Source organism: Candoia aspera, chromosome 12 (genome assembly GCF_035149785.1).
Source record: "Candoia aspera isolate rCanAsp1 chromosome 12, rCanAsp1.hap2, whole genome shotgun sequence".
Lineage (NCBI taxonomy): Eukaryota > Metazoa > Chordata > Lepidosauria > Squamata > Boidae > Candoia > Candoia aspera.
Genome location: NC_086164.1, coordinates 4353571 through 4367670, shown reverse-complemented (window position 1 = coordinate 4367670; position 14100 = coordinate 4353571). Strand labels below are relative to the sequence as shown.

Here is a 14100-nt window from a genome sequence, read left to right as displayed (position 1 = left end):
CCTCTGCGCGGATATTGCTGATATAGCTTCTGAAAGATGATGGCCCACATTTGCCATATGTTTGTGATATAGTCAGACACATATTCACCTACAGAATTAGCATGACTGCTATGAATTTTACCAGTTCAAAGATTCCTGCATGTGAGTTGCCAACAATTTAAATGCATAAAAAAGCATGCTGCTGCTGTCTTGTGATTTCCTTCTTCTTACCTATTGCAAGTCCTGGAGAAAATCTTACCTGTGTGGTTGCTAAGAGTCAACCCTGATGTGGGGGCACACAACCAAGCAATCCATCTTTTGCAAACCCCCATGAATAGCATAAAACAGGATGCATAATTTCTTTGAACACAATGGGTACCCTTGGCTTTGCATGGGACATTACGGGCTATACTCAAAAAGCAGAGAGCCCAGAGTTCATTTGAGGTAGGGTTTCAGATGTTTATATCTGAAGAGGTGAAGTAGATGCCTTCAAGCTTTCAAAGTCTTAAGGAACCTATTTTTCCCCCTTAAAACATTGATGACCCCAAGTGGAATAAGAGGGTTCAGATTATTAGCCTTACTCTGAGTGGGCTCTCAGAGCCAGGATGGCTAGCTGTGGTTACTCTGGGCCACATTTTTTGTGCTTCTGATGGAAAGAAGGAAGGAAGGAAGGAAGGAAGGAAGGAAGGAAGGAAGGAAGGAAGGAAGGAAGGAAGGAAGGAAGGAAGGAATTAACACATGATCTTGTCCACCCATTTAGATCATTGGAGAGGTTATGCTTTGAGAAGTGCTGGGTGAACAGGGCCCTTCCTTCTGTGTGCTGCTTAGGTTATAGAGTCTCTAATCCTAATATTTATTCCTCAAAGAAAGCCAGAATTATTTTACCACATTTTGGGGTTACAGATTCTAGAAGTATGTCTGTGCATGCTTTAAAGACCTGTTTGCTTTCTCCATGCACATTATCTGGTCTTTTATTTTGCACTATTTGCAAAAAAATCTCTTTTATTGGTGCAATATTTTCATTGTGGATTTTAATCACCCTGGCATACCAGAGATGGGGCAGAAAGGGTATGGATAAAGATTCTGAATAAATAAGTGTACAGTTAAATCCAGTGGTAAGAAGAGGTCATAAAAGATTTCTAGTACAGAGGAAGCACATGCAGCAAGGCATGGGACATTTACTCTGAATTGCAGACAATGTGCATTCAGCCCTACCTGTAGGATTATGATGGATCCAATTATAGCTCTTCCAAGCTAAAATGAAAGCCCAGTCCTCCAATCCCGAGTCATTTTGTTAACCAGATCAGATCTATGGGATGCTGCAACTATTAAAGAATCTCCTCTACCTTCATGAAGGTGTGATTAGTTCCTAACATTTTCCCATACTTCTACTCAGTCCTTGGGAAGCAAATAACGCTGCCATGGTAAACATGGCACTTTATCTTTGAGGGTGGGAGGGAGAAAACGAATTGCAAAAATGAATGTTCTCCATTTCTAATGCATTTTATCACACTTCTGCTGGGAATATTCAATTTAAGGTGTCTATACCAGCACAGGTCCTCCTCCCCTCTCCTGTGTTCAGACATTCAAAAGCCAAGCTTTGAGGGCTTGCTGCTGTGGGAAGGAAGCTGGGGAGATTCCACACCATGCAGCTGCCGCTGAGCCATTTTAAGCCTGGGAAGGGGGAGCATTTTTATTCTTTCCAACCTAAAAGAATAAAAATATGCTCAAGAGGTGAACTAAATCGGTTCAGGATTCCCTTTCTCTCACTCCGTCCATCAGTGGAAAATTCTCTGAAAACAGAACAGAGAGGGACCGAATGAAGAGAAGCCAGCAAAAGAAAGCTTGAGTGAGCAAATGGGCCAGATCAGGCCAGATGCTGCAGAAGAAAAGATTCTTCCCAATTTCCCTAATGCTTCCAATGGGAGGGACAGGTGGGTAGTGGCTCAGAATGCAAAGCTCTGCTCCATTTTAACCCCCCTTTCTCTTCTGTTCTAGTCATGAGGACCCCAAAAGATCCAATGCAGCTCACCTTGTGGTTCCCATATTGTCAGTCCTACCAAGTAGACCAGACGTCATATAGATCAGCACTACCTTTGTTGTAAAGCTATAGTAAGGGAATCTTGCAAGTCTGAATGTGTTTTCCCTCTCTCTCAATTTATCTACATGTGGACTAGAAAGGGGCTTGTCTGAGCCATTTTTTCGTTAGTTTCTTGGCCCAGGTTCAAGCCCCACTTATCTTTACTTATTTATTATTTTTAATCCATTCAATCATGTCCAATTCTTGGAGACTGCCTGGACAAGTCCCTGCAGTTTTCTTGGTAAGATTTGGAAGTGGTTTGCCCTTTCCTCTCTCCTAGGGCTGAGAGAGAGTGACTGGCCCAAGGTCACCCAGCTGGCTTTGTGCCTAAGGCAGGACTAGAACTCCTGGCCTCCTGGTTTCTAGCCTGGTGCCTTCACCACTACACCAAACTGGGTCTCATATTTATTTATTTAAGAGACTTAAATGACTGCCCATCTTATATCCCATTACTCTGGGCAGCTCACACTCATGATGATAAAAACATTTAAAAAATAAAAATAAGAACTAGCATTCAAGAAACAACTCATGGCACCCTAAAACAACACTCCCCAGTACATTAAATAATAATAACAACAACAACAACAACAACAACAACAACTAGGCCCCAGCCTTACCCTAGCCCAAAGCCAGGGGAACCAACCAGTTTTTAAAGGCCTTCTGGCAGGCTAGAAGGCTGAGGCCCTGCTGGATCTCAGGAGGGAGCGTGTTCTACAGGGCATGAGCCACTACTGAGAAAGCACACTTGCTAGGTCCTGCTGGATGACAACATTTAAGAGAAGAGACCTGGAGCAATCCCACCCTATTCCATCTGGTGGAATGGGCAGATACCCTCCAGGAGAGATGGTCCTGCAAATAACCTGGCCACGTGCCATGCAGGGCTTTAAAGGTGAGAACCAGCACCTTCAATTGCACCTGGAAGGAAACTGGAAACCAGTGCAGCTTGTACAGCCATGGTGTAGTACAGGAAAATGGTGCCATTGAGGGACACCCAAAGCTATGCACATGCTGCATTCTGGACCAATTGTAATGGTCTTCAAAGGCAGCCCCATGTAGAGCGTACAGTATATCAGCATTATCCAATCAGGTATCATTAGACATGCTAGGATTACAAATATTCTCAGTGGCCATGCTTGCTCCTAGAGCATTCTGGGAGCTGTAGTGCCAACATACAGAAGGGATTGAAGTATTGCACTTTGATTTATTTGCAAGTCTGCTCTTAAACCTACCTGCACCTTGCTTGGAATGGCAAATTTGTTCTGTTCAGCCTTCCCAGGAGTGTGGATAGCAGTGAGTGGTGGAGGCCAAGAATGGGTCATCTCCTAGCAATGAAGCAAAGAAACATAGGAGTACATTTTCAACTCAAGACCAATCCATTTTCTTTCCTTTTGCTTTCAGTTTAAGAGGGATCCCCAAAGTCATATTGGTGGGACTCACATGCTGTGCTAGGTCATAAAATTATTTGGGTTTGGTTCAATATCTGGTGTGAACACAGCCACTGTGACTTGTAAACTATGCTTCAGGTATGAAAGTGAAGAGTGCACCCAACCAATGGTGGCTTATTCAACAGAATGCAGTTACAAACAGAGCTGAGGGTGATATGTGAAATCAGCCTCTCCAGAGATGGATTGCGTTTTTCAGCTTGCCTGCTTTTGGGCTTTTGTGTATTTTCCTTTTTCCTTCAATCTTTAATGAAAGACAGGGACATGTGATTTTAGTTTGTTTGTGTATTTCTTTGTTTATCTGCAGGGCCAGGCTGCTCCAATCCACCGACACTGAGTGGCATATAACTCCCCAAGATGTAATTGGGAGTAAAGCAATACAATCAATTTTTAAAAAGGTTACATTAGTCATGTCAATACCCCAGTCAAAGTAACATAACTATTTTCTTTGAAAGTGCACATCTGGAATGGAATGGAAAGAAAGGGTTTCATTTAATATATCTGTCCAACACCTTCTCACACCATCATGGATAAGGGTATAGATGGCCTCAGCCAAATCTCCCAGTGATCATTCAGACAGAATGACTTTTGACCCAATCGTTACATAACCTGTGGATCCTGCATGTCATGATCGTGACGATAATTTATATTCTGCTGTTCGTCAAGATCACAAGACCACCTAATTGGGCCCTCCCTTTAAACCTGTGAGGTGGTGTAGAGCAGTGTTCCTCAACCTTAGTGACTTGAAGATGTGTGGACTTCAACATGGCTGGCTGGGGAATTCTGGGAGTTGAAATCCACACATCTTCAAGTCACCAAGGTTGAGGAACACTGGTGCAGAGAGTAAGAAAGATGACTTTGACAGATATATGCAAGCCCTATTATCAAAGCAACATATTTTAGGTCCACAACAGGCAGATAACATTAGGAGGCAGCTCAGACAAACACTTGCCTAATTCACATGAGTATAAAAAGGGGTAGAAGGTCCAGCACAATCAGACTTGGAAGATTCTATGATTAGAGACAATCTCAATAAGAGTATTTTTAGCCTTTCTGAGGCTGCGGGTTAAACCGCTGAGCTGTCGATCGGAAGGTCAGCGGTTCGAAACCGCGCGGCGGGGTGAGCTCCCGTTGCTCGTCCCAGCTTCTGCACACCAAGCAGTTCGAAAACATGCAAATGTGAGTAGATTAATTGGTACCGCTTCGGCGGGAAGGTAACGGCGTTCCGTGAGTCATGCTGGCCACATGACCCGGAAGTGTCTATGACAACGCCGGCTCCAAGGCTTTGAAACGGAGATGAGCACCGCCCCCTAGAGTCGGACACGACTGGACTTTACGTCAAGGGAAACCTTTACCTTTACCTTTACTACCTAGTGGAGCTGACAGAAATTGGACTGAGATAGAGTCACTCATTTTCGTGCCTTGACCTTGGATCTGTTCGAATCCAACACCTTAGTGACTGTGCTGTATTAGATGCTCCTTAAAGCTTTTGAGGAGCTGACCAGAATCTCAGCTGGACTTGTTTTCTGGTGCCCTGGTAAAAAGGGGATACCACTATTTCAAGTCAGATGCAGGAAAAATGAGTCTAGACCAAACAACCAAGGCTTCATTTCAGAAGGCCAGTGTTTCTAAAATTGTGTTAAATAATGGAAAAGGTTCAGATTTCTTGTATTAAGTTGTACACTTGGAAATAGAAGTAGAAAAAGACAGAGCTTTCAGAAACGATGACTGAGAATTGCTGACTTTGAGGTTGATTTGTCTCAAGTGTCTTCATTCCCCAAAAAATAAAACTAAGGATTTAAACATTGTTTCCAATTTTTTTTATTGTATTAATGAGAGGTAGACATCAAACCAATTCAGGAACTTTTTTTTTCCCCCTTCACTGAAGCTGTTGTTTTAAAAGTGGATGTAGATGCCCTCAGGTAAAGAATGGAGAAGCAGAAGATGCTAATGAGTGGCCACAAAAAAGAAGTTGTGGTACAATCTGTCTCTAGGGCAGAAGAATTAATAGCTCCCAAAGCTCTCCAAAGAACTGAAGAGAATTAGCAGGCAGAACAATTAATTCTACGATACTCCTGAAGGAGTGAAGAGGCAGGGTGAACTTTGTCCCAGAAATGAAGCAGACAAAAGCATTTTTTTTAAAAAGTACAAACACATTCATCTTGAGCTTCTGCAAATCAGGCCTCTTCCCTGATTTGGTCCTCACAGCAGTTTGGTGAGGTAGATTGGATGAGAGATGGCAATTGGCCCAAAGTTATCCAGTGGTTAACCTTCACCTGGTTAAGGGAGGTCCATTCTGATACCTTTACCACTGAGGCACGCTTGTTGCCTTAAAACAGAGTACTAGGATCAGTCCAGCAGGAGCCACTGTCCCAGGACATCAAAACGAAGCTTCCATGCACAGAAACATTCAACTAAAAGAAGCATCGGGGCAAACCTACCCAGTATATTTCATTCCAGAAGAGCTGACCTTTTAATCTCTGAAAGAAAATGTCTTTGGTTTCACTAAGCGATGGAATGAAAACTGCCGAACAGTGCTTGCTTCTGGAATTATTCCTGAAACCATTTAGTTCTACTTTATGCACTAAGCCTCCAAACTAATAATCTGCATCTTTCCAAAAGTGAAGCCAAGCTCCTAAAGAAATTCAATTCATCCCCCTCAGCCAGTAGCAGATTAGCAGTCAATTTAGCATACAGGAGGATTCAAAACCTGGATTCTCTGTTTCCTTGTTGTATTCTAACTGATTTCACCTAATCCATGACTCCTTTCCATTAGAATGGGATACTGAATTATAAGAAGATCATTAAATGGATATGCGGGACTGCGTTATGGCTAAGGAAGCCATTAGATGTGGCCAAATTTCCCCAAACTTCTTGGTGCCGACAAGAATATGGAAGCTTATTCACCATTCTGTGCGAGAAAGTTGCCTTATCAATTCTGTTAGGTTTGGAAAAAAGAGACACCTCCCAGGTTCTCTGTTGGATGGAACTATTTTTATAATCTGCCTTAAGTGCTTGTCTACAGTAAGCAGAAAGATAGGAGATGTATTGGATGATAAATGGATTGATAAATCATCATGTGTTCTGCAAAAACACAGCAGCCATGTCGATCTTCCAAAGATGCAACCTTTTAGAAGGGTCTCAGATCAATGGTAGAAGATGGTCTTTGCAGAAAATGACCTTAGGTTTGCAGGCTTCTATAGTGAAATGCAAGAATGGTTTGGCAGATCTTTCAAAATTCAAGGATGATTGATATAGTTCCATAACCCATGGTTTACTAGAAGAACAAGAAGAAGAATAAAAGAATATCCTTTATTTGTTGTATGAATTGACTTATTTCTTCTGTGATACAGCCAGTGGACTGAGCTCTAGATGGAGTTTTGAGCTTTTGACTCTTTGAGACTTTGGATCCTTCTCAATATTTTCTTCTCCTACAAAGGTAGAAAGTTAGGGTTAAGGTTGGCACCTAATTATGTCCCTCATGTATTAAGAGGGAGTTGGCCACTGGGAAATGCAGTACACTGTAGGAAAAGAGATTGCGTTTTCATGCTCTCTATAGACAGAGGACTGTGATGGGACTTCAAAAGTCACCTCTCTACTTTTCAGTGGCAAGTGCAGGGGAATACCTTCAATGCAGGGGAGGGGTGAAAATACTATTACCATGGGCATCTGTGTATATTCTAAAAAACTGACACCACATGCTAGAAACCTTTCACAGCAGTCTCTTAGGTGATATATCTTGCTTTCAGAAAGCACAAGCCATGATGATGTAAAATATAGTACCCAATAATTGCTAATGCGTTCTTAAAAGACTCTTGATTTTGGAAAAAAAAATGTTCTTAATTATTTTTCTGGCTAGTAGTGACTTGGTTGTCTTCACCTGGGTAGCACACACTAGCAAGGCTGTTCCTTAGCAGCAGTTTATCGGGGGGGGGGGGGGGTTACACGCAAAAGCTAGAAAGACACAGTTGTGAGGACCACCCAAGAGAACTACAATGTGCTAGCTGGCCCTACGCAGGGAATGTTATTCGTAACTCCAGAAAATGTCAAGTGATGACAATTACCAGCGATCATACAAAACAGAACTAGAGTTTAACCTGTCAAACAACACTCTTACACTCCCCCTTCCCTCCCCCAGCACATCATGGTCCAGCAATTACCAGTGGGAGTTTTTGATCGCACTTTGCTGGAGACACACAAAAGCTAGGTGGCATGTGCATTTTCCTGCTTGCTGCCGTTATGAGGGGAACTCATATTTTGATGGAGATGCCCCCAGATGACAACTCAGCTCACAAAAGGAGATAGAATGGTGCAATTCAATGAACTTCTCCCAGCCAGGTCCTTTCAGAGAAGAACAGAGCTGCAGCTGGCTCTTCAAATGTGATCTTCTTCCTGGTACTTCTCACTTCCCACCCTAAGAAAAAGGTACTGAAAGAATTGTAACAAGGTTTTCTTTCTGAGACCAACAAAATCAGAGTTGCTCTGGCAGGGAGATAAGAGTGATGACTACTTTCTTGGAAAGAGGCCTCAAGTGTGCAGGCCGGCCGCTCTTGATCCTTTGAAGTCAGATAAAAGAAAGGAGGAGAAAATAGTGGCTCCATGGTGACATCTGAATGACACACCTGAGGTTCAAGAGTTGTATGCTCAGGGCTCCTTTTGATGCTGTGTCTATCACTTTGTAGGGCCTCTTTGCATACAGCTTCTGAAGGGGTGCATCTCCAATCCTTCAACCCATCACATGCCCAAAATGTGATGCATCTACATTCAAGATCGGCATCAACCCTTTGGAATAATTGGGATCCAGGAATGGATGCATTTGGTCAATTTCAGTTCTTGTTGGTCCTGTCATGAGTTTGGAGTTTTTGAGACTTTTTTAGGGAAAATAAAAGGCTGCTTGAAAATGGGCCTGCATATTGGGGTACCTAGTTTTTAAACCTAGAGATGCTCAGATGCCATTTTCAACATTGATAACATACATTTGATAACCGTAGTTTTAAAGTTTAGAGTGTCGCATGAATAAAATTCATATCTCTCTTCCAAGTTCACATTTTTTAAAAACCTAAAGATGAAACTTTTCCCCCTTCTAATGAGTTCCTTACACATACCCCTGCTGGTACAACTTAATTGTCAGAAATGTTATTTACACTAGGTCTAGCCTTATATGATTTAAATGGATGGTTGTTTTGACTCTGATTTTGCCAACAGGTTTTCAAGGGAATGCAATGCAAGAATTGGAGGCAGTGGAAAAAGTAGAATTCTTCTTAAAATGAGTACTGGCAAGGAACTAAAAAGTATCCTAAACCATTCAGTTAAAACAAATCAAGGCTTGAATGATCCCTAGTTTTGACTGAGGTTGCAAATCCTGTTGTGAACATTCCTAAGTCGCTGACTGCTTCCGTCACAATTTCACTGAACTTTAGACATCTGCTCTGTGTCCTGGGGTGACCACATGAGTGTCTCCACTTAGCCTCCATCTTTCCAGATTTCACTCCTTGTAAGACTTCCTTTGAGCCTTGGTTTAGACTTTATAAAGGAAGTCTCATCCCAGAGTTGGCTTTGGTAGAACAGCTATGAAGAATAGTTAATTTATACTCTTCTTGCCAAGGCATTGTCAACCAACTATCAAATACTTCAAATGAATAGAAATGCATGTTGCTGCCCTCTTCTGTGGTTTAGGTTGGAAATCTACAGTACAAAGGATGTAGAGCTGCTGTTAAAAAATAACACAGACCCATAGTCAGTGGGAAGGCAGGGCAGACAGTCCAGGTTTAATCAGAGACTCTCTCACCATGAAGGAATTCCCATAACAAAGTGTCGGGATGTAAAGGAATTAGGTATCTGTGAGCTTGGCAAACAAGTAAGGAACTCAGCATTTGATTTCCCACTTCCTGATACATTAAACATTGAAGATGTCCAGCAAAATAAAGCAATAGTTACCCAGACCAAAAACTAATAGGGATGCTGGGGCCATCCAGTAAATTGTACATTTGACTATTTGGCAAAAGTTATGAGTGGATTTGATGGGCATCAAAGGCACTTAGCTCTGACACAACACATTTGTTCTCCTGAGGCTGAGGAGGATGGAAAGAGAACTCTGAGGATGAAATAGCAGCATCTCTTGTGGAGTGTTTCAGTTCCTCTGCAGCCATGGTGAACATGGTCTGGAGGAACAAAGGGTCCCTTTCAGAAAAAAAGGAAAGGGTTCCTCAGAAGGGACCAGTCTCTGGAAGATGAAGACTCCCTGTGTGGGGGAGATGGGAAGTAATAAAAATATGATAAATAAATAAATAAAATAAGTAAATCTCTCACACAGAGGAGAAGGTTTGAGAGGTTCTTTACAGCTGGTGACTTAGTCAGTAGAGGCATTAACAGGCATGTGATGGCTCAACAGAGCACTTGCAAACTTCCTTTCAAAACCCACACTTGGAGTGTGTTTGATGGATGTTACATTTAAGCTGCATCATTTTCATGACAACAAGGATGAATGGGGATTTGTTTCTGCCATTCTGATGCTAAAATATTTGCTTGGCAATAAGGTACCAGCTCATAAGAAAAATGTGTGTGTGTATGTGTGTATATATATATATACAAATCCACCCCCCATGTAGCTATCAGGTGGACCAGTTCCTGAGAACATTGATGTTGATGTGCTACATCTTTTTGTTTGGGACCCTGAAGTTTCCAACTGGGGCAACCTTCACCAAGAAATCTGTCCTGGGAACAGATAAACAGGCACCCAAGGATACAAAAGTTTTTGATAAGTAGATTTACTGTAGGAAAGCTAATGAAGCCGCTGCAAAATAATTCTAGTGAGTGCTGTGTATTAAATGCAAGCCCTATTTATAATGAAATCAAGGTCCACCTTCTTCTGCCTTGTGGCGTCAAGGATTTCAATCCACTCCCTTTTAGGTGGGAAAGTTGCCTTTTAGGTGGGAAAGTTGGCTTCCTTCTGTGCCTTGGTAAGAGAAAAGGGTGATCAGGCTGTTTGCTTATGACCTTGTAAGAACTTGCTTTCACAAACTGGAGATCTGACTCCTTTTGAATCCTGCTTTTACTAGCTAGGGTTAATTATAACATCTGCCCCTAAATCCCCTTCTTTAGGCAATTTGGGGCCTTCACGAGCAACTGAATAAGGAAGGATGCACACTGAATGTGCCAAGTCCCGTCCTGACCTTGAGTCTCTAGAGTTCTTCCAGTTGAGGTGGGATCAGTGGCATGGAACAGTCCAGAGGCTCTCGGATACAGACCACATAAGCCAGCGTTGCAAAGCTGAAAAGATCCCTGATTCTACCCTGGCTGCTCCTAACATAACAGTTGATTGATAAACTCTTCTGTTGAAAAGTGCTTGTTGTTCCTCATCCTTCAGGCAGCAAAGGGCTGGGTTGCTAAGTTACTGGTATTTGACATCATACCCTTCCCAAGGTGTTCCTATATTTGACAGACTCATATGATTTACTATACTGGCCAGCTTGCTATTCATCTGTGCAATGATGTCTGAAAAGCCATTTGAAATTCAGATTGTATCCTTTTCCCCCAACCCTCCCCAAACTCTTCCCAGCAAAAGTAGCACGTGCAAATTTTGAAACTCTTTGTGGACTACTGGATGCATCTGCACCCCCATGAAAAGAAACAATTAATGGGGATTCCTGGAGGGTGGGGTCCCAGGGACAAGTCTATTAGGAGGCTAATTTTGCTTTGTGGACAAGTCACCTCAACTAGAGCTGGTACGTATTAAGTCAATTAGAGCTTTTCAAATTGTAGAGGAAAGGTAATATTGCATATAATTTTCTCAGTCAAGGGCATTTTCACCTGCTGATCAATTTACATATTCTCCAATGTCATTAGATTGAAGCTAATCATCAGGAGGGGAGAAGAGAGAATAAATTACAGAGTTTTGTTCATTTAATTCTCGTCATTTTATTCTAATTATAAGCAGGGTTCTGTTTTGCTTGGGAATATGAAGCTTTTAATTAATACTGCACCTGTCCAACTATTTGGCTGGAATGATGGAATGGATATTCCTAACTAGAAGAACATTTTTCTTGGAATGGGTATCTATTGGGACCTTACATATTAGAGCTGTCATGCTCCATCTCAAATTTAGATTCTTTCTTCCCACTGAGGATAGAAGCCCTACTTATCAGAGCCTGCCCTGGTCTGGCATCCCATAGATATATGGTATTACAACAGCAACCCTCAGAATTCCCAACCAACATGGGTCAAGGGCAGTCCTAATGCCTCTGGTGTACCCTAGGTTAGAGAAGGTGGCCCTCCCCCATTGATCTTCTGCACTGCATCAAAAAGCTGTTTTTGGCATCAACATAACCCTATTCAGAAGAGAGTTTTATATATGGATCTCAGTGAATAAGGAGATGTGGTGATGCAGCTTCCATGAACAGACAATCATTGATACTTTGGAATTGCCTACAGCAGGAAGACTTTGTGTACACAAAGCTGGAACCCACAAAGATCAGGGTTCCAGTCCATGTGGAGATCTTGAGCATAGGTGAAGAATCCCTGCTTCAAACCACTGCTGCATAGCAGTTGGGTCTTCAGTGAAGACATCATGGCAACCTCTAAAGGGGAAGGGTTGTTTGCCGTTCCTCACAGGTTGAGCTCCAACAACACTCTATCAGCTGAAGAAACTACAGAGACTTGATCTGCAACACTGAACATTCACCAAGTTAGTGACTCAGAGACTTGTCTTTGGCAGAATATCTATTTGAGATTCTGTGTAGAAAGTAAGGAAGATGGCCTTGACAGAAATTTGTGAGAACCTATGGATAAGGTTAACCTGACCGATACCATTTTGTTGTAATAGAACGGAATACATTCTAGAACTGAAAGCTGTATCAAATATGGAATACTTCTGATCCGCCAATAAGGACATCCTTCAGAATACACTATTCACTTTCCCTTTCCTCTTTCTGGGCCTTTCTTTCAATCTCCATTTTAGGATCTTTGACGTTACTCAGTTGAAGTGGCTTTTGGAAGAGGACACAAGTTGTAACCCTTAACATTTTTTGGTTGCTGTTTTGCAAATGTCTGGTTTCACCCAGTTTCTTGATATGTCTCTAAGGAGTTATGGATGTTACTGTTCTGGCTGTTGAAGGGTCACCACTCAAAACATGAATTTGCTTTCCTAATGGATAGAATTGATTTTATTTTTCTGTGCTTCCACAGAGCTCAATACACACTCTTACTCCAGCTGATGTAGAACAGTTGGCTTGAAATCACCTGATAAGTCCCATAGATAAACAGAGATTTGACCATATCATTACAGATCTATGCTGAACACTCTATTTAGCATACCATGGAGGCTCTACAATGCAATCAAGAAAAAAAGCATTCAACTTACCCGTAATATTTCCTCCACACAGTTGGAATCATTGGGAAGGCTAACCTAAAAGAGGGAGAATGAAATATGTAGTCAGTCTAAAAGGGAACTTCTTTGATCACTGGATCAATGAAAGACAGGTAGAATCAACAGGTTACATATCACATTTTAAAATGATACGAAGCACAAAGCATCACTTTTCACTTTATCCATGAGGAAGGTCACGTTATATTCAATTTGTTTATGGCAGCCTTCCTTAGTTATTAATTAATTAGCTGTACTTATAGGCAGCCCCATCTATATGATTGCTGGTGGTATACATGAGCAAACAAATCCAAAGTCCAGATCTCCATACCTAAAAATCAACAGCTCAAAACCACTGTTCAAGGGGAGGAAGATGGGACTCATGAGCTGATAGGCCTGTTACACTAGTTGCAGTCTGAATGTATTTGTTATGTTTGATAAGACAACATACAAACAGCTTTTAAGAGTGGTACAGGATACAGAGAAGGAGTTAAGCTACAGCTAAGGGAGAGATGAATTAACAGGGCTGTTGAATAACTTATACCTTGCTCCAGTTGATGGGCCAGTAATAGCATATGGATCATCCACCCCTCCTAGGAACCCCAAAGCAGTTTATCTGACCCAGAAAACTTACTTTGAGCTCTATTTAAGAAAGTAAGAACTGTCTTTGGAACATAAGACTGAAATCCATCTATGTTTGAACTCTGTGCCAAATATAGCTAAAGACATACCTGGGGGAGCTTTAAGGTTTATTTTAAAATTAAATCAATGGGTGAAGAATCTTCCCCAGGTCTCTTTTTGCAGAGAATTTACTATAATTTGCAAATCTGGGGCAGAATTTACCACAATTTGCAAGTTTGGGACAGAAAGAACTTCAGGGTTTATTAAAATGTGGGAGAAAATGAATCCAACAGAAGCATCCATTGAAGTTGGTGGCTTTGGGTATTTTGCCTTTAAAAAGTCTGTCTTTGAAACCATGAACATTAACCCACTTTTATGGTGGGGAATTAGGGGTCCCCCTTCTTTTTTTTCTACTCATAAACTCTTGTTTAGACAAGGAATAGGTGTACCTACTGAATTTGGCCAATTTCGATGGGTGGGAGTTTTCTCATCTGCTTCTCATAATCATTTTCCAAGATTGACAGATCTTTTTTATATTTGAAAGAAATTTAGAGGTTTTGTTAAAGGATCCTGGGGGAGAAAGTGGAATTGATGGAACCCTTGTGAATGGAACACTT

General features: G+C 41.7%; 1 protein-coding gene across 1 annotated transcript in view; it reads right to left on the bottom strand.

The window, feature by feature from the left end:
- AFF2 (ALF transcription elongation factor 2) overlaps positions 1–14100 on the bottom strand; it is a 301401-nt gene that overhangs the window by 115003 nt on the left and 172298 nt on the right. Inside the window, exons 4-5 of the mRNA XM_063313787.1 lie at positions 12860–12904; positions 3289–3381 (exon numbers count right to left, since the gene is read on the bottom strand). Of these exons, the coding sequence (XP_063169857.1) occupies positions 3289–3381; positions 12860–12904 (138 nt within the window). The remainder of the gene's footprint in view (positions 1–3288; positions 3382–12859; positions 12905–14100) is intronic.